This window comes from Chiloscyllium punctatum, chromosome 8 (assembly GCF_047496795.1).
Source record: "Chiloscyllium punctatum isolate Juve2018m chromosome 8, sChiPun1.3, whole genome shotgun sequence".
NCBI lineage: Eukaryota > Metazoa > Chordata > Chondrichthyes > Orectolobiformes > Hemiscylliidae > Chiloscyllium > Chiloscyllium punctatum.
In genome coordinates this window covers 66218100-66239353 of record NC_092746.1, presented here as the reverse complement: position 1 = coordinate 66239353, position 21254 = coordinate 66218100, and the positions used below count along the sequence as shown (strand labels likewise).

At 37.7% G+C, this 21254-nt stretch overlaps 1 protein-coding gene across 4 annotated transcripts in view; it reads left to right on the top strand.

Moving 5' to 3' along the window:
* ankrd28b (ankyrin repeat domain 28b) overlaps window positions 1–21254 on the top strand; it is a 212250-nt gene that overhangs the window by 58682 nt on the left and 132314 nt on the right. For 3 of the 4 annotated variants that reach the window (XM_072575703.1, XM_072575701.1, XM_072575702.1), the window contains one exon: window positions 18659–18742. Coding sequence is in view for 2 of the 4 variants with exons in the window: in XM_072575701.1 (XP_072431802.1) it covers window positions 18659–18742 (84 nt within the window). In the remaining 2 variants the exon portion in view is untranslated. Of the gene's footprint in view, window positions 1–17845; window positions 18241–18658; window positions 18743–21254 lie in introns of those variants that run through there. The other variant, XM_072575700.1, reaches the window with a different exon arrangement.

Sequence of the window (21254 nt, the reverse complement as noted above, 5' to 3'; positions counted from 1 at the left end):
AATGCTGCTAAGGAATCTTTCTTGTCCGCATCCGGGCAGTTGTAATTTAATCCTCTTACTAAGACGGCTTTTTCAGTGTCTGTTAAGGGTCGGTCAGATAAGTTTTTTTTTAAAATCCATGCTTCTGTGTTTCAGTGTTGTAATTTGGTGTAAGTTTGTCTAGTTTTTTCTGCAAGTCTCGTATTTTCATTTTCTGTGTTTATCGCTGTCAAATATCTATGGCTTGTTGTATTGTGCCTATCCATTCATGGTCTGTTGCATGAGTGAGTAAAATGTTTTGGTGCAAAATTTCCCGGTTGTATTTAGAGTCTGTTGTGGGCATCATTAATTATTTCTCTGAGCATTCTGAGACCGTTTTGCTCTACAATTTTTTTGGCTGGTGGGGTGTTAAGGGGAGATTTGTATTTAAGGCATTTAGATAATACCTTTTTTTTTCTTAGGCATTCGTGCAGGAAGTACAGCTGTTCGTAGGTGGCACTCTGCCGGATGGCATTTGTTTCCCATTTTCGAGCCATTTTTAGCGTATTGTGCCCATAGGTCTTAGCAAGTTTTGAGAAGATTTGTAGCTCCAGTTGAGGCTTTGGATGTAACTCAACCTGAGCTTGAAGGTTCCTTTCCAGACATTTCGTCACCCTACTAGGTAACACCTTCATAAAATTTACTAAAAAGAGGAGGAAAACAACAACAAATTGCCATTCCTAGATGTCACAGTAGAGCGAACACTCAGTGGGGAACTTCAAACCAGCGTCTTCAGGAAAACAACACATACGGACCAAATATTGAACTACAGAAGCAATCACCCCAACATCAACAAACAAAGCTGCATCAGAACATTATTTCAACAAGCCAACACACACTGCAGCACAAAGGAATTACGCAGAGCAGAGGAAAACCACCTATACTGTGTTTTAAAAAGAATGGGTACCCAATGAACACAGTCTGCTGATTTCTCAGCAACAAACCCAAACAAGCAGACAAAACACGTCCAGAAATCTTAGCCAGTCTCCCCTACATTAAAGACATCTCAGAAATGACTGCCAGACTACTCAGACCCCTTGGCATCATGATAGCTCACAAACCCACCAACACACTAAAATAGCAGCTAATGAACTTGAAAGACCCTATACAGACAACAAGCAAAACTAATGTCATTTACAAAATACTGTGCAAGGACTGTAACAAACCCTACATCGGACATGCAGGCAGAAAACTAGCTACCAGGATACATGAACACTAACTAGCCACAAAAAGACATGACCCTCTGTCACTAGTGTCCTTACATACAGACGAGGAAGGACACTACTTCGACTGGGACAACACATCCATCCTAGGACAAGCCAAACAGAGGCATGCATGAGAATTCCTTGAAGCATGGCATTCCAACCGGAACTCTATCAACAAACACATCGAGTTAGACCCCATCTACCACGTCCTGAGAAAAGGAACAGGAAGTGACTTCACCACAGGAAATATCACCACAGGAAATGGCATCACCAACCCAAAGAAACCCAGACATATAAATAGAAAGCAGGAATATTCAGCAGTGCTTCATCTGAGGCCCACTAAAGATGTTACCTAGAAGGGTGACAGAACATCTGGAAATGAACCTTCCAGCACAGTGCACAAACCTACATCCAAAACCTCAACCTGAGCTATAAATCTTCTCAAAATTCTCTATTACAGTGAATGCCTCTGCATCCTCAAGGTATTCCAATATATTTAAAGCAAATGAACTTTTCAAGTGTAATCACGATTCTGTGGACAAATTGCACACTGTGTCTTTTTGTTCAGGAATATGTACTATTTAATGCACTGAGATAACTCCCAACTCTCTTTTGAAAAAGGACCTTTACACTCACAGATGAGATTGTGAAAAGCTTTTGCAGTACTGCGTTGATGTGCTGGTTGGTAAGCAATGCCTAGGCTTTCAAATTCTCACCCTTTTTATCAAACTTCTCTGTGGCTGCAACCCGCCTTATACCTGTACCCTGCAGTCCTCTAAGATATCTGGCAGTTGTGGAAAACACGATAAATGTAAGCCCTAACCTTTTCTGTAAGCGAGAGAATGGCAACAAACTTGTGGTCTTGGTTATACAACAAATCTCTCATGACAATTTCAGAAATATCCTATGCCAAAAGAACCATGCCTAGGATAGGTTTGGATCAATTTCCACATTTTTGATGGAGACAAGCATACTGTAGTTATGAGTGTTCATACTCCACCCTTCCAGGAAAAAAAAATAGTGGTCTGTGAATCAGTTGGCGCTGTGTTCTCAAAGGCCTGATTTAAATAAGCAAAGTTTTCCTGCCAGAGGAAAAATTGTGTTGCTGGCAGAATTAAATCTCTCATGCTGCCTTCGTAAGCAGCTACATTTGTTTTATTGGGCAGATACTCAAATACAATATATTTTTTCTTAAGATGATTTCACTTAAATCTCTTGTGTTTGCAAATGTACTTCAATTTTTAAAATTGTGAAATGTTGCACCCCAACAAAATATTTTCCTTCAAAATTATTAATTAGAGATTGTACAAAGGGCTAAAATTAACATTCACGTTGGCAGAACATCTGGTACAGGATATTTGAAAGACCAGTAGCCAGTTTGCTTTGTTCCCTCTGACTTAAAATAATTAGATCAGCAGAAAGAGTCTTACTTCCCTTATATTTTAGCCTTCCTTCCCTGTAGGAAGTCCAGCACTATGACATTGGAGGAACAAATGAACTTGTGGTTTAATTAAATTAACTACTTGAACTATTAAAGGTAGCACACAATTTACTTCATCTTGCAAACTGTTTACCCTCCCTTTCAGGTATTTCTGTTCCTTCACTGGTCTAGTCCCTTTCTTTTTAACCTGCCATATTGATTTTTAGCTGTCCTTTCTCCAGCACCATTCCTCCCATTTAATAGAATTCTTTGATCATCTTTCCTAGCCATTATGACTCCTTGAAAGGTGCTCATTTATTATTATGAAATAAATATTGTAATTTTTCCTTTTTCCTTTCTAGCCTCTTCTCTTAGTGTATTTCAGCTGTTTTGTACACATTTCTGTTTCCCCCTCATTTTCATTTGTTTGCATAGTTCTGTATACTCTGGACTCCTTTTAATGTAGAAAATTAGCTCAATGCCTATCAGCTAATTACTTTCATGCATTTGAATGTTGTTGTTAAATACATCTTGTTGGTCTTGAACAAAAGGAAGTATTGATCTTGTACTTCAGAAAAGATTAGGTAATTCTGACATACTACTTTCAGTCGTTGACATTCCTGATAATTATGCATTTGACTATATTTCCTAAAACTAACATTAAGTGATGCATTATACAATAATCAAATCCCTTGCTTGACCTAATTGAGCACAGTTCCAAGCACATTACTGTAGAATTTGTATGTTGCTGTGATCTTTGCATCACTAACCAAAGAAATTGCTGAAAATCTGATTGAATTGCTGAAAAAAAGTGTTTTTTCAGAAGTTCAAAAATCATATTGCACAGAATCACAGATTAGAATTCGAGTGATATTCATGGCAATGTTCATTGTCCATGCCTTGCCCAAACATAGAGAGATACAGTGTTTTGTTCATAAATTCTTATTCAGCAGCCCATGTTTGATAAATGTGCATGCTTACTGCTCAGTCGTTAGAATACTATTTGATGTTAAGCTGCTGTTTGTGTAGGTTTTTAAATCAGAATCTGGAACCCAGCATCAGGCTGTTCATAATATTTTCCATGTTTAATGGCAGGCTTGTAGACTAAACTGAATATATTCAACAGTCCTGAGAGAACTAGGGAAGATATTATGGAAGCCTTAGAATTCACTTAAGAATTTTAATAAGTGTGGGTAAGTGTCAGACAGGTGAGTTTCAGACCCAGGTCCCCAGAACATTACCTGGGTCTCCGGATTATGTGTCTCGAAATAATACCATTAGGCCATCACCTCCCTGTAATGCTCCGCCATTCATTTAGATCGTGGCTGATTATGGCCTTGGCTTCATTCTTCTGGCTGTCTCTAATACCATTTGGTGCCCTTGTTAGTCAAGAATTGATCTAGCTCTGACTTAAACCTTTTCAACGACTGTCTCTGTCACTTTTTGGAAAAGAGAATTCTGCAGATTAATGACCCTCTCAGACAAAAAAAAATTCTCCTCATTTCTGTTTTAAATTGGAAATCCCCTGTTTTTAAAGTGGACTCTAGAGTTCTCTACTCTCCTGGAAGGACAAAGACCCTTTTGGCATCCACACTGACAATGCCCCTCAGAATCTTCTATTTCAATAAGTTCTCACCTCTCATTGCCCTAAACTGCAAAGGTCCAATCTGGCTAACCAGTCCAATACCCTGTGCAAGTGCGTTATGATCTGATTTTAACCTATCACTACAATCCTGCATGTTCCCGATAACTCTTTCACATCCTTGGTAATCAAGAACTTATCTGCCTCTGCTTTTAAAATATTTAAAATCTTCATCCATTGCCTTTTGAGGAAAGGAATTCCAAAGACACTCAACCCTCAGAGAAAAATAAGTTTCCTCATCTCTGTTTTAAGTAGTGCTTCCCTTTTTTAAAAATTATGACACCATGTTCTATACGCTCTCACAAGAGGAAGTGTCCTTTCAGCATCCACGTGCTCAAGCCCCTTCTGGATCTTGTATGTTTCAGTTAAGTCACCTTTGACTCTTTCAACCTCGAGAGGATACGAACCTAGCCTGTCTAGCCTTTTCTCATAAGGCAATCCGCTCATTCCAGGTATTCGTCTAATGAACCTTCTCTGAACTGCTTCAAACCCATTAATGGCGTTCCATAAATATGGTGATCAGTACTGAACAGAGTCATCCCAATACAATATCACCTAGATAACTGAGGCATTACCTCCTTGCTCTTAGATTCAGTTTCCCTCACAATAAGCCATTACATTCTATTAGCTTCCCTGACTACTTGCTTGCTAATCTTCCATGATTCATGTAATGCGACACCCAGATTTCTCTGCACCTCAGTGTTTTGCAACTACTCCCTATTAAGACAATATACTACTTATTATGTTTCTGCCAAAATGGACAGAATTTACATATTGTATTCCATTTACCAAATCTTTGTCCACTTACTTAACCAAGCTATATTATTTCTGTAGGCTCCTTTCTCTCATCTTTGCAATCACTTTCTTGCATATCTTTGTGTCAGCAACAAATTTAGAGACCATACTTTTGATTCCTTCATCCATATAATTTGTGTAAATTGTAAAGTGTTGAGGCCACAACACGGACACCTGTGGTACACCACTTTTGACATCATGCCAGCCTGGGAAAGACCCACTTATTCCTACTCTCTGCTTCCTGTTAATAATCCAATCTTCTCTCTTTGCCAATATGTTACCCCCATGCCACTGGACGTGCCATGTTAACTCTGATATGACACCTTATCAAATACTTTCTGGAAACCTATAAATACAAGCCCTCTTTTGATATTCCATTCCTTTTACACTAACTAACAATATTCCATTTGCCTTCTTAATTTGTACCTGTACTCAAACATGTTGTCATTCATCTACAAGGACATCCAAATTCCCCTGTACCATTGAGTTCTGTAATGTCTCGCCTTTGAATTAATGTGCTGCTTTAAGCTTTGTAAATCCTATTGTAGGCTCCTTGTGTTGTCTTTAGAGTTTGCTGTCCTATCTCTCTAAGTGTCATCTTCAAATTTGGTCATCATACATTCAGTATCCTCATCTGTCATTAATATAAGCATTGGGCAATAGCCCTGATCCCTATGGCATTCCACTAGTTGCATCGTGCCAACTTAAAAGTGACCCATTTATTCTTACTGTTTCCAGTTTGCTTGCCAGTCATAGAATCCTTACAGTGTGGAAGCACGCCATTCAGCCCATTGAGTCCACATTGGCCCTCTGATGACCAACCCACCCAGACTCACCCCACTCTTTCCTATCCCTGTAACCCTGCATTCCCCTTGCTAGCCCACCTAGCCTACACATCCCTGGACAGTAAGGACAAGTTAGCATGGCCAAGCCACCTAATCAGCACATGTTTGGACTGTGGGAGGAAACTGACGCACTCAGAGCAAAACCATGCAGACACTGGGAAAATGTGCAATTTTCACACAGAGAGTCGTCTGGCGCTGTGAGGCAGCAGTGCTAGTCATCCATTTTCCTTTAAATTATGGAATTAAGAAATGAGTTATCATTTGGATTTACAACTGCTTAGAAATCAGAAAACAAAAGGAATTATATTGGTAATTCACAGTGTCAATTGAAGTAGGCTTGAGATGTGGCTAATTCTGGAGTACAAGTCAATGATTCTACTGCCAAGATGTTTGCAGTATATTGTCAAATTTTTTCTGAGTTATGTGGCATCCTTTTGATTATAGTGAGACATTATTGTCACATGGGATTCTGTCTTTGCAGTTTGCTTTTTCCAGGTGAGCTAGATTTCTGTCAGTGGTGAACCTGCATGATCTCTCATTCCTCCTTGATTTTGAAGATGATATTTGAGACCCTTGAGATTGAAACTGGGAACCCACCCTTCTGTATGACTTTGTTATTTAGGGCCACTGAGGTGTTCTGTGACTTCAGGTTTTAATTAGGCAGGATCATGCTTTAATGTAAAATTCTTCTCATCTGTCATTTTGATAAATATCATTAAACACTTTATTGCATAACCTATTATTCAGTTGGTGAGTTCACAGATCGATTTGAACACACTATTTAAATATTAACCTTGTCTGAGTCACTCCTGTTGGATTTTATCAGTCAGTCTGTTATATATACAGCAGCATGCACAATGTCTTGCTTTAATGTACATTTAAAACTGGGAATTGAAACATTCCCCTTCAGTTCGGTTTACTTTGGGAATACCATCATTTTAGTTTAAATTAAAGAGCAGTTAACTACTAGTTAAGCTACAAATGTACTTTTATTCTATCGTTTGATCTATTGGTTCATTAAAAGGCCTACACATGCTTGCTTTCATCAGTTAGGTCATTAAGTATAGGAGTTAGGACATCTTTTTGCAGCTGTAGAAGATGTTCATGAGGCCACATTTGGAATACTGAGGGCAGTTCTGGTCACTCTACTATAGAAAGAATATTATTAAACCAGGAAGAGTGCAGAAAATATTTACCAGGATGCTCCATGGACTGGAAGGTTTGAGTTATAAGGAGAAGTTGGATGGCTGGGAATTTTTTCCCTGACGCATAGGAGACTACGGAGTGACCTTTGGTTGGCACAGTGGTTAGCACTGCTGCCTCACAGCGCCAGGGACCTGTTCGATTCCAACCTTGGGCGATTGTCTGTGAGGAGTTTGCACATTCTCCCCATGTATGCATGGGTTTCCTCTGGGTGTTCCGGTTTCCTCCCACAGTCCAAAGATGTGCAGGTCAGGTCAATTGGCCAGGCTAAATTGCCCACAGTGTTAGGTGCATAGGCCAGGGGTAAATGTAGGGGAATGGTTCTGGGTGGGTTACTCTTCAGAGGGTCGGTGTGGACTTGTTGGGTCAAAGGGTTTGTTTCCACACTGTAAGGAATGTAATCTTATTGATGCCTATAAAATCATGAGAGGTATAAATAAGGTAGATGGGCAACAGCTTTTCCCCATGGTAGGGGAGTCTAAAACTAGAGGGCATAGATTTAAACTGAGAGGGGAGAGATCCAAAAGAGTCCAAAGGGGCATTTTTCTCTGAGGGTGGTGTGTGTTAGGAATGGGATGCCAGGGGTAGTGGTGGAAGTGAGTACAATTTTGTCATTTAAAAAACATTTAGACAGGTACATGGAAGAGATAGGTATGGAGGGATATGAACCAAATGCAGACGAATAGAATTAGTCTAATTGTGAAAACTGGGTGACATGTCTTAAGTTGGGCTCAAGGGCCTGTTTGTATGTTGTAAGACCTCTATGACTCTAAATGGAGTCATTTTTTTGAATTAAGTCAGGCTGATTGAATGATGTAATTCATATGACAGTAAAGATGATCTGTGGTAGTGACAAAGGTCTACTATTTAAGTAACAGATGATTTTATTCTAAAATCCAGTTAATCATTTAATTTTAAATATATTTCACACAAAATGTAACTATGGAAACATAGAATTGTTGTTTCAAGTTCCTTTACTTAAATGAGCATGTTCATAGAAGAATGGCACTACATAAAAAGGGTTTTACAGTGAATAGATTAATATTGTTACTGTACAGAGGCAAATGCAGAAAAGATTCCTGCAAACAGGGTCCCAGAGTGGCAAATTAATTTGATGCCTTTGCCAATTTTGATTGGGTTGAATTTGCCCAAATCGATTATTTTTTGATCACCATTGGTTTAGCTCTTTTGAGTTAAGTTATTATAAAGCTTAAATACTTCATTTATTCATTTATATGTACATTATGTATGTATCAATTTCGAATACAACGTATGAAAATGCAATCTTGGTCTTTAGATTTTTAAACTTTTAAAAAGGTGCATGTTATGTGAAAACGTTCTGAGTTGCTGTTTGGGATCTAGTTTGTATCTGTAGCATTTAACATGGTGACAAGTGTTGATAGTGGTACTATTAAAGTATTTTTTTTATTTCTGTGGTGGATACGCTCTTGAGTTTATTGGCACCCCGTCACTCCAGTGTGCAGATTTCAGTGCCCAGATCTGTATCCTCAACGTGCTGGAGTTAAATTGTGCTGATGTTATAATCTAGAAAGATATTTAAATTTCTGAAGAAGGGTCACTGGACGTGCCATGTTAACTCTGATTTCTGTCCACGGATGCTATCAGATCTGCTGTGATTTTCCAGCATTTCTGTTTTGTTTTAAGTTTCTAACAACTGACGAAAAGAATCACATGACAAGATTTCAAGTTTGTTGGTTTTGAAAAAAGTAATTAAAGGAACATTGTCTAAGCACTCTCTCCAAACTGTAGAAAATTAACTTTTAAAACAGCAGAAAATCTTTATACATGGATACACTTTATTCTGTCCCATAAGTAGTGAACACTTCATTTTCCAAGGACTAGTTCAGTGGTGTTCACAGTACCTGATGGCTTGCTTTCTTTTGTCCTAGTCAAATAACATCTAATCTCTGATCTAACATAAACAGTGATGCCTGAATTGGAGAATATTTCCCTGTAGGCAAGTTGGAAGAATCCTTGAATCTTGTTTAAATCCTCAATAACTTGGTCTCTTCATTCTAACTGTCTGTATTGGTCTTCTTAGTAAACACTTCTCCTTTATTTGGCATCGGACTAGCTTCACTTTAGGATTCTGCTGTCACTGCTTCCCAGATTCTTGCTGATTGACCTGTGAAGTGCAGGGGTATCTTAACAAAACCCCTGTACTGTAACTGGATACTACAATGGTTTGCGATGGACTCTTTATCCCTTCTTAAAGCCCAATACTGTGACACCCTGAATCACACAAGTCCTCTATCCAGGTAGGAATGCTAACTAGCTATCCTTCAGACCTCCAGCTTGCCAGCATACCTGCTGCCACTATCCCCTAATCTTTAGCAGCCAAATCACCCAAGCCAATCAAAATCAAAAAGAATGGCACTGGAAAAGCACCTGTGAAGGGCTTATGCCTGAAACGTCAACTCTCCTGGTCCTCAAATGTTGCCTGACCTGCTGTGCTTTTGCAGCGCAACACTTTTCGACTCTGATCTCCAGCATCTACAGTCCTCAATTTCTCCAAGCCTTTTATCAGTCTGAATTTTAAATGGAATAATTTCCTCCACTGCAACCTCAGTGAACAAGACAGTTTCAAGTTTGAAACACTAATGTACTTGCATGTTCGCTACATTCCTCAGATTATGCTGTCTGCCCCCTTGATGTAACTCTGTTTTGATGTAACGTGATAATTCCGTTCCCACGATTCCACATCATCAGAAAGTTTGATTAGATTAGATTAGATTACTTAGTGTGGAAACAGGCCCTTCGGCCCAACAAGTCCATACCGCCCCGCCGAAGCGCAAACCACCCATTCCCCTCATTTACCCCTTACCTAACACTATGGGCAATTTAGTATGGCCAATTCACCTGACCTGCACATCTTTGGAGTGTGGGAGGAAACCGGAGCACCCGGAGGAAACCCACGCAGACACGGGGAGAATGTGCAAACTCCACACAGAGAGTCGCCTGAGGCGGGAATTGAACTCAGGTCTCTGGTGCTGTGAGGCAGCAGTGCTAACCACTGTGCCACCGTGCTGCCCTAAAGTTGTATTATAGCAGCATCATTCAAACCAATGGGATCGGAATTGCATTAGAACCAATACATATAAGGAAAGTTTGTTTTCTACAAATAATGGTCTGAATTCTTCAGTTGCGTTACAGCCAATTTGCACTGAAGAAACATACATTATATCAGAATTGACTGTACAAAGATGCGATGTGTCTTTGTTCCCCTCTGTTCTTCCACCTCTTTTTGAATGCACACTAAGATAACAATGATTCAGATCAGATTATTGTGGATCGTTGAGCTACTTTATTTGATAGCAGGTAATTGAGCTATTAAAGGTCATCCAATTTTTTTTTTAAGAAGTGCAATTGGTATAACTTATTTTTGAAATAATACAAGAGAAGACATCTCCCCTCATCTGTTCATTGTCTTATCTGACAGCAAGTCTTTCCAGCATTTCAAGCCAATTTCCATCAACAAAAGCTATTCTAGCTTTCCTTTATAATAAACCTGATTACCCTTGTGACCTTTCTGTCTCAAAAGGCTTTTTCCCCTATCCCGTGATCCAGTTTCTATTTGTATCTCCCCTTTTAGACTAATGAGTGTTGTAGTCTGATAGTTATACTTGCCTAATAATCTAGAAGTTGAATTCAGATCCCAGCAGAGCAAAATGTAACATTTAATTCAATTAATCTTATAATTTGTAGGTTTACACCACAAAATGACAATGAAAGTTGTTCGATTATTCTAAAAAAGTAACTGACTCAATTCCGTTGAATCTATCACATCACTCTGGTCTGGCATACACTGTCTACAATCACATTTGGATGAGCAGTAATTACAGCATTGCTGACATTGCACGCATCCCAGGAACGATTGAAATGAGAATAGATTAAGCGAAAAAGGTGTGAGATACTTTTGAGCATGCAGACAAGCTTAACAATTTAGTTATTGCTTAGGACAAAATAATTTCATTTAATAATCCTCTTTTTAATTTAATTTATTAAGCTCTGAAACTAAAAGGTAGCCTCAGTAATGGTATCAATGAAACTAGGGCTGTTGTAGCGCAGTGGTAGTGTCCCTATCTCCGAGCTGAGAGGTTCTAGTCTCACCTACTTCAGAGGTGTGTAAAATGTCTTTGAAAAGGTCGATTAGAAAATATCTATGAAACTATCATTGCTGCAAAGCTAATTGCTGAATTTGGTTTATTAATGCCATTTATGGAAGAAAGTATGTTTTCCTTAGCTGGTTTGGGCTATGTCTGACTCCTGTTCCACATCAATGTGGCTGTCTCCTAAAGGCCTTTTAGAAAGAGCCTAACAAGCTACTAATATCAAGCATTTTTAGAATAATTAACAAATGCTGGCATTGTCAGCGATGTCCACACCCCATGAATAATTATCACAAACACATTTTATATTGCCCATTTTGTGAAGCTTTTGTTTGGAAAAGTGACGATCTAAAATCCCATTTATACCAGTATAGAATTAAGTGAAGCTAAGACAGTTTTGGGTATTAATCTTTGTCCCATTAAATAACCTTAGATTTGAAGCATTTAGTGATATTTCATTATTTTTACATTTCTATAGGCAACTTTACATCTAAGTGTAAAACTGACACAAATGTTTCCTTTATCTCATGATAGGATGCAAATATCATTGTGTTTCTAAAAGCACAATGAAAGTCTGCTTGAAGATTGGCTGAAATGAGTTCTTATTCTAAAACTGATATTATCACAATGTATTACATCCCAATTTCTCCACAGCATCATGAAAACAATTGTCTAATCTATGGGTATGGAGCTGTATTACTCATTCAGCCTATAATTTGTTGCTATTAGAATGCCAGAATTAATACAGTTTGAAGTTTTGTTAGTTAGAGCAGCACATTCATTTTTCAACTGCTAAATTCCAATTCTGAGAGGTTTGGAAACTCTCAAAGTATTTTCCATACTTCGTGGCTGAGATCATCAATTATGGGGTTTTCCTAGTCATCTGAGTCACACCTATCACAGATTTTATTCCCAGAAACAAATCAAATTGTGGAGGATGTAGGTATATTTATTAGATTATTTTATTTATTTAGGCAGAACATTTTTAACTTAACTAGAAATTTGGAAATTGTAAATTCAGTTTGTGTGGAATTGGGATTCCTGATTTATTTTCACAAGATAAAATGTAATTTATTATGGAGTTAATTTGATTTTGAAACTCTCATTCAAAATACATGTGTGGGTAATATTTAACAAAAGGTGAATCATACAGCTGGGAAGTTTAACTGTTTTCCTAATGTGCATGTTGGTAAAATGTTGTCAAAGGCCTAAAATTGAAAATAGCCTTGTATGAGCCTCATGTTGCACAGAACTTACATTTTTTTTTCAGTATCCTTTTCTCAGAATGTGGGTGTCGCTGGCTAGGCTAGCGCATATTGCTAATATTAAATTGTTCTGAGGAGGTGGAGCTGAACTAACTTCTTGAACCGCTGCAGTCTATTGCAGTGTCAGTACATGGTGCTGTTATGGAGGGAGCACTGAAGACTTGGTTTATAATTTCTTCCAGATTGCTTTAATATAATAGCCTTACACTGAAGTTTGCCATTGACTGCATGCACTTCAGAAACTTGTGGTGCATCAATGTAATGGAAGCTTGCCATTCGTACCATATAATTTCAAATTTACAATCTAAACGAATCAGTGCTTAAAGCTGTTTAATAGCTCTACCAGATTGAAATCTATTTTTGGTGTGATGAAAGTGGACTTGGTATCATCATCTTTTGTAAGCAGTATAAGCCATTGTAGATGTAAAATCTATGGATTTGGAATAGGAAGCTGATATCTGGTAGTTTTGTCATTTCCTGTTTGACTGAAATTGATCAAAATGAATAATTGACGGTGCTTCCACTGCAGTTCTTGGCTACCTGCACCCTACCCTTAACTAGCTACCAGTAGGAGAGGATATTGTCTATCACACAGTGAGAAGACCAAAAAATTAGCAACATGAATTTCTGCGTCCGAGAATTTGTTCAAATACAGCCCAGGGAAAGTGAATGAAATCTTTGCAAGCATTCTGTGTAATGAATTCAAGCAGACTTATGTCTTTTCTAGATGACTATAAACTTTGGGGCATAAACATAGCAGGAGTAGGTTGTTCAGCTCCTTGAGTCTGCTCTGCATTTGATAGGATCAAGGCTGACCTAATTGTCATCTCAACACCACTTTTCCTTCTGTCCCTGACATTCTTGTCTATCCAAAATACAGCAAATGTTTTATTAAGCAACACCTATGTGACCAGGAATGTGTCAATGGACCAAATATTTTGGTTGATCAAGGGGTCTACGTAATCAACGTAAAAACGTAACTAAACAATAGAAACATAATGTAGGGACTATACACATCACTGTTATATTTTATTTACACCATAAAACATTAAATAATACAACTTTGCTTTATATGAAACTTACCAGCAGAGAGCCCTTTCACGCACTCACAACTGACTATTCCTACATCACGATATTTGCAGAGAAATTGATTCAAAATTGAATTAACTATTGATATTTTGTGTGACCATTTGATTGAACAGGTGTATTTACGTAGTCATACAGTATGGAAACAGACCCTTCAGTCAAACTTGTCCCTGCCAAACAGAGATCCCAAACTGATCCAGTCCCATTTGCCAGCATTTGGCCCACATCCTTCTAAACCCTTCCTATTCATGTATCCATCCAGTTGCCATTTAAATGTCATAATTACCTGCCTCCAGCATTACCTGTGACCGCTATTCCATACACGCACCACCCTCTGTGAGAAAAAGTTACCCCTCAGAACCCTTTTAAATTTTTTTCCCTTTCACCTTAAACCAATGCTGTCTAGTTTTGGACTCTCTCCACCCTGGGAAAAATCTCTTGGCTATTCACCCTATCCATGCCCCTCATGATTTTATAAACCTCTATAAGGTCACCTCTCAGCCTCTGACACTCTAGAGGGGATAAGAACCCCAGCCTATTCAGCCTGTCCCTGTAGCTGAAATCCTTTGGTCCCGACATCATCCTTGTGAATCTTCTCTGAATCTTTTGAAGTTTAACAACAATTTTCCGACAACAGGAAGACCGGAATTGAATGCAGCATTCTAAAAGTGGCCTCATCAATGTCCTGTACAGACGCAACATGACCTCTTAACTCCTATATTTAAGAAATTAGTAAAGGTGTAATTTCAATATGAAGGATTATTCAAAACTAATGACTTTTGAAAAATAAATCTGAGAATAATTCAATAAATAACTGTCAATTTTTACTAAGGAAAAGAGCAAACACGTGTTTTATATATTCACCTGATGCATTCGGGGCAGAAGCAAAACAAGAGAATATGTAATAAAAGGGAGTATACTGAATTGAAGATTAACAGCAGTTTGTTCTTGGAGTCCAGAGGCCATTGAAGGTGTCAGGACAGGAAGATAAGGTGGTTAGGTAGTAGGAAAGAAAACTTGGCCTTTATTTGTCGCAGCACTTAATTTAATGTCAAGGAAATTATGCTGAAACTACATGTAACTCCTCACAGCTGCAGTACAGAAGTGCAGTTTTGGTAACTATTGCAAGAGAAATATGCTTGCCCTTGGGAGGGTACCAAAGAAATTTACAAAGTTTTTGCCTGGATTGGTGAATTTTGTTTGAGGAAAGATCAGAATGACTGGGATTGTTTTGAACATAGGAGCTTAAGTGAAAATGAAGTTGGGCCTTATTTTATGTTTCTGACACTTTAGCTGAAATTCTTATGATATGTAGTCCAAATCTTGCTTTATGCATATTTGGCCTTTAATTTACATATATCTACATGTTTATTTCAGGTTCCTTAAGGCTGCACATCTGCTTTCTAAGGATATTTGTAATGTTATTGACAAATATGTAAATAACATTTTCTAATTTCTAATTTGACTCACCATTTTGAGAAGCCAATGTTGTTACTGGCTACTAATGTGTACTTAACTGATGATAAAAAATTCAAGCAATGTCTTGGGAAGTATCCAAGACTGGTAAAGATGCAGTTTTGTGTTGGATTGTGTGGAACCATTCAATGACAGGACCAATAGCTGACATGTTTCATGCTTTATTGTAAATTTTGAGACTAGAAAAGCATATTTGTCTATAATTAAGTCAATATTAAATTGTGATATTAAATCTTTTGTTAACGAGAGCGAGTACGTTTCTGGCATTGTAAGTATGATCCAACTTCCTTTGTGAATTGGATTAGCTACAATGAATGGGGATTGTAATTAATTTAATCAGACTTTGATATTGAAGTAGTGATTTTTGTTTAATATAAAATGAAAATTAATTGAACCAACTATAAAATCTAATGTGGCATTTAACATAGTAACTGAAATGGTTTAGTGAGATTAATGACTAATTTAGTATGTGTATACAGGTCATTCTGCTATAAAACACAGCTGTGTTCCTCTGCAACCTGGCGCTATAGAAAGTCACACCATGGAAAACTGCTATAGAAAATTGTGTAGTAAAAGGTAAAAGAAAAATTCAGTAGAAATTTTGCGTTACCCAAACAACATCCACAATTCATCAATTGTGTTATAGCCAATTTTTCTGACAAAATGTGAACTGTAGCGGAATGACCTGTATGTCCACTTGTTAAGAGGAAAGTTAGTTTTCAGGGTCAGATAGGCTGATGGAGCTTTCTGATGCCATGACGGACTACTCTCTTGACTGCTTAGAAAGGGTGGCTTGGAGAGGGTGGACGCTAGGAAATTGTTTCCGTTAGGCAAGGAGACTAGGACCCGTGGACGCAGCCTTAGAATTAGAGGGGGTAAATTCAGAACAGAACATTTCAGCCAGAGAGTGGTGGGCCTGTGGAGTTCATTGCCACAGAGTGCAGTGGAGGCTGGGACGCTAAATGTCTTCAAGGCAGAAATTGATAAATTCTTGATGTCACAAGGAATTAAGGGCTACGGAGAGAATGCGGGTAAGTGGGAGTTGAAATGCCCATCAGCCATGATTGAATGGCAGAGTGGACTCGATGGGCCGAATGGCCTTACTTCCGCTCCTATGTCTTATGATCTTATGGTCTTAAAGGCAAACAGTACAGCAAAAGTAGAGGAAGCTACACCCATTTTTCTATGATGAGAAAGAAATGTCCATTCATTGTATGATTTTGTCGTCATCTATTCAGTTGCTCCCATACAACAGATTAATTTAAATTAAACTTTGCTCCGCAGTGTCATGTTTACAGTACTCTTATATTTATATGTTACATGCTTAAAAATAGCTTTTCCCAGGTATTTACATATCAAAACTGGGGTGAAGTTAAAGTGTTTGCAGGTTATGCAAGGCCCTCTTTATTTAAATCATATTTCTGAACCAATTCTCTATCCATTATCAAGACTTCAAAAAAATTATGAGGCCCTCTGTATTTAGAATTTATTAGACTAGTTGCACAAAGTATTACATGCCAAATATCTGTAAGAAACTAAGTTTTATTTGCTGATTTTCAGCAGCAGCCATACTTTTATGCATACATTGAGAGTTTCTGACATTTGTGCAATTACCGAAGAAAGGTTAACCATTTGAAGTCGTCCAAGCTTGCATATTCTTACACTTCTGGGAACTGTATGGAAGAAGAAATACCGTTAATTGCTTTTTTAAAAACATGAAATACATAAAGGATTACTCATAATGTTGGGTCCTCCCTGTAGTAGTGTGAGTCAGCAAAGCCAGCGACCAGTTTTCCATGAGACTTTGAATGGAAACTGTTAAATTGCAGCTATTCTGCAATAAAGCTGCTTTAACGTCAGACTTGTAATTTATTCACATCTCTGGCATGCAGTTGAAATTGCAAGGGCAGCCAGAAAGCAGCACGCTAGAAGAAGCTACCAGAATTCTGCTGCTGCTCTGTCTGGGATCAGTATACATAATGCTGAAATGGTGGCTATGCACAGATATCTGCTGACTGCTTTGTAATGTTATGGATTGGATTCGGTGAAACAATAATTGATGCCTAAAACAGGAAATTAGCTGTTCTGGATTGTAAACTTGAACTGGCAGACTGACAGAAGCTTGACTTCAAGCACATGGGAAAATACACAGACGGCGGCATTTTCTTTACTGCAGTCACAGCATTGAAGATTAAAGCTTCAGTATTTTAGTCAGTTACCTGAAGGAAATTAAGTGTCTGCTGCCTTGGGAACTCTGTATTCAAGATTTTTCAAGATAATTCTAGTTTCTTCTTTGGTGCTGTTGAAGTGAACTGGCCTGCACGTTTCCAGCTCATTGAATTTCTTGTCGGAGTTTCTGCAGTGACTAGCTGTTGGAGAAAAGTGACTGCTTGGCACAGTACAATCGCCAATGGAGTAATAGATGTGCTTTGTTTCTGGGTCACACTTGCATACTCCACATTATTGTACGAGCTGTGCTATATTTTTTGTGTTCATGGTTTCTTTCTCTCTCTTTTCCTCTTTCTCTTTGTCGCTCTCTTGCTCTCATCTGGCCTGTGTTTGATTATACTGCGGTGGAGTCAATTAAATGAATCTTCATGTGAAATTGTTTTGTACTTTCTCCTGGGTTCTGCTTCAGCTGATGAAAGCTTATTGATTAGGAATAGAAATTTTGAAGCCTTCTGATATGGAAAATGCACACTTCTCTATGTTTATAAATCAGTGAAAATCTAAACCACATGATTTGCCTGCTTTTCTATTTAAGGAATGGTGTCATGTCACCCATAACAACAGCTACGCTGCATAGAGGATACTCTGTCAAATAAGGATACCCGTTCAGCAGTATTAGTTGGCACTAGCATTGAGTTTACACCGGAACTACTTATGTAAACCATATTGATAAAACTGGCACACAATTTCCAGCATAGTCACTTGTTCTCAGTGACAAGATAGGATTGTTATTTTCCATCAAAAAGTGCAGGTGTTGTCTGTGAATCAAAGATTAGAAAAGTAGTCTGTAAACAGGGGATCGGATGAGCCGAGTGTGTATTGTTGTTCTGGAGGAGGTGGACGATGAATCTCCTATTACTACTTCTAAAAAGCGTCAGGAAAAGTACGAGGATGTGTCAAAGTCACTTCCACCTGAAGATGGAAGGGTGAGCATATCTCAGCTTGTCTAAATATATCTGTAAATGTATTGCATCAGCTTCAATCTGAAAAAATATATAAATCCAGTCTTATCTGTTTTCTTAATATGTTTGTTACTTATAAAAAGAAAATGTGGAGAGTCCTAACAATTACGTCTTAAGGTTTGGCATCTGAGGATTATAGCTGAATTAGTTGCATGTATCAACATTTTTTAATCAAATTGTGTAACAGCAGTTTCCAGAAGTCTTGACCATATTTCAGAGTAAATTCATACTGCATTTAAATTTCCCATTGACATTTGAATGTTAGGGACCCTACATACAATTGCTGTGATGTATGTGATCCATATTTGTCAATTAGTGATGTCACAGTCATATGGTGAGTTATTTTTATGTGTATAATCTTAACTTTCTTTCAAAATTGCAGCCACCACTGGTTCAAGCTATTTTTAATGGAGATCCTGATGAAGTCCGCAGTCTAATTTTCAAAAAAGAGGATGTTAATGTCCAGGTAAGTGTAATTTGATTGTTTGCCAAAGGCCAACTCCCACTGCAGTGACCATCCTCTCAAACACCCCCTCAGGTGTCATTGTGCATCACAAAAGTGTTTGTGGACTCTTAAGTCTTCAGTTGCTATAGAAGTGACTTGAAAAGCTAAAAGAGATAGTCAGTACTTGGGTCTGAATTCTACCCAGTGTTACTATCAATGAACAAAATTAATGAAATTTTTGGGTGAATAACCAAACTTCTGTTTAAAACATAACCACTCTCACCAAATTATACATGTATCTGCAGTCTCTTTTCCTTTTATTTTACCTATTTCCATATGTTCCAATGGTTTAGTAGGCTAGTTTGATGTGCTAACAAGTGTTGTTGATTATTGATCATGATTAAACCATTGGGTATACCAAAACCTGTTTCCTTACTCTGTCCTGTCCTTCAGTTCCTTCCTATATTTAAGCAGGTGAGGAATTTGGTTACTGAGTCTCATCAGGATACTCAAAGACTTTTTGTCACTTGCTAAAGGAATGCCTGTACCTCCTGTTGAAAAATATACCAAATATCCTAAAGGAAATTACTTGTTTGAAAGCCTTTAAGTTAAATGTTTTCCATTTTTAAGGCTAATTGTTGCAGTGATACTGGCCAAAATTCCAAACTGGTCAACTGTAGACCAGTTTTTAAAAGCAAGAGTCATCTATTCAAGTTCAACAGTCAATATTAAACTTTGTATAAATTGTTCAAATTTATTATTCATTCTTTTGTTTCCGGTTTTTATACAGAAGTGTTTGGGAGGAGGTTTAAATATGATTTCTGGAAATACCAGTACTAATTTGTAGTTACTGTTTTTGCAACATTTATCAAGCTGCAAAAAAGTATTTTGTGATGTTTGGGAATATTCTGCTTTTATGTCTTTAACTCCTTTATGAAGACCAATGGACTTACAGACCAGGACAGCTTTTTATGCATCCATCTGCTAGTATCTTTGACAACATAGAACATTTCTTGTTTAAATTTTTTGTGCTTTTACATACAAAGAAAAATTGTGGGATTTAATATTTTGAACACAGACGTTTTGATTCTGATTAAGTTGAAACACATTCAGATCTAAATTCTCTACAGCATGCATTTATTTAGTCTTGCTGGGGAAGGATACGCGTCATGCTACCATCATCGCTTTGACCCCTTATTGATAAGTCAGTTTTGCTTCACCTCCTTGAAAAAGCTGAAAGGATTCTATTTAAACTTAGTATTAACTCATAATGTCAGTGATTAGCATGAAAATAAATCCTTCAAGAGGGACCAAACATGCCCTTTACTTTAGCAATTTTGCCTAATTGTTGAATTAAATAAAATATTACAAACACACTTTTTAATTGATAAATTTAGGCAATTTCTTCGTGAATTGCATACTTTTCTGAATCTAGTTAAGAATTCCTTTTTAATTATTTTTGGGAGATTAGAGATTTCCCCCTTATCCCATGAATTAATTTAAAGTCAGAATCTGCCTTTGTTTTCTGCTTAAGCTGAGTGCGGGTGAGAGTCATGACAACTCTGACTCTCTCTAAGTTGGCATTAAATTCGGATAATCAAGTATTGGAATAGGGAAGGCAGACTAATAGGTGGCTCCTATTAAACAAGAGATAATTTTCACTTATAATATTGAAACATTTTAGCCTTTTTTCCCAGTCAGCTTCAGCCTGTTTGAAAAGCCTGTCATTCTAATCCAGTCAATCAATATTTTGAGTTTGAGCATTTAATTCTAAATTTTATTTTCATTTTTTGAAGAAAATTAGTAATTATAATGGTAACCATAACAAGGGAACAGGTATGGCATCAATGCATAGAGTGGTCTTATTAGTCTTATATTTTCTTTTGAATTGACTGACTATGAACTGCTAAATTCAGCTTTGAGTTGGATTGTATTCATTTATGGATCTATTAGTACCGACATTTTGTTTTTTCATGTTAATTTCCTCTATAATACTGCAACTTTTACTTTACCCGAATAAGTTTGTTCCAGCCTGGTCTTGTAGAGGTTAGAATTGATCAAGTATCTGAATTGCTGGTATTTCACTCTGTTCCGATGACCTTTGACTTTAGCATGCTCCACTTAACAGATGGGAAGGCTCTCTGCTGGAAACCTTTATTCAGTGTACAAATCAGGCTCAGGATTCTCAGGATCTTTCTTCTATTTTAACAATATACCTGAGAAAGGAACCCATTGTTGCTTTCCCTTCAGGTCAATGAAGTGAGAGGAGCTGGAGTCTAACAAGAACAGCAACTACATTTTAATGTTTTATGAAATGTATAAATTTGTGGGACAGGTGAATTAGAACCTCTTCAAAACCTCTTTCTACAAGTTATCTGTGTATTACTTTGGTTCCTGGAAGTGACTCCCACTGCTTGAGATTTCCCATTCATCTATTTGGATGTCTGTTGCTGTTTGGCACTCCCACTGATCTCCCCAAATTTCAGATTGCAAACTGGCATGGGGCATGCAGGGGTTAAAATTGCTATTTAGG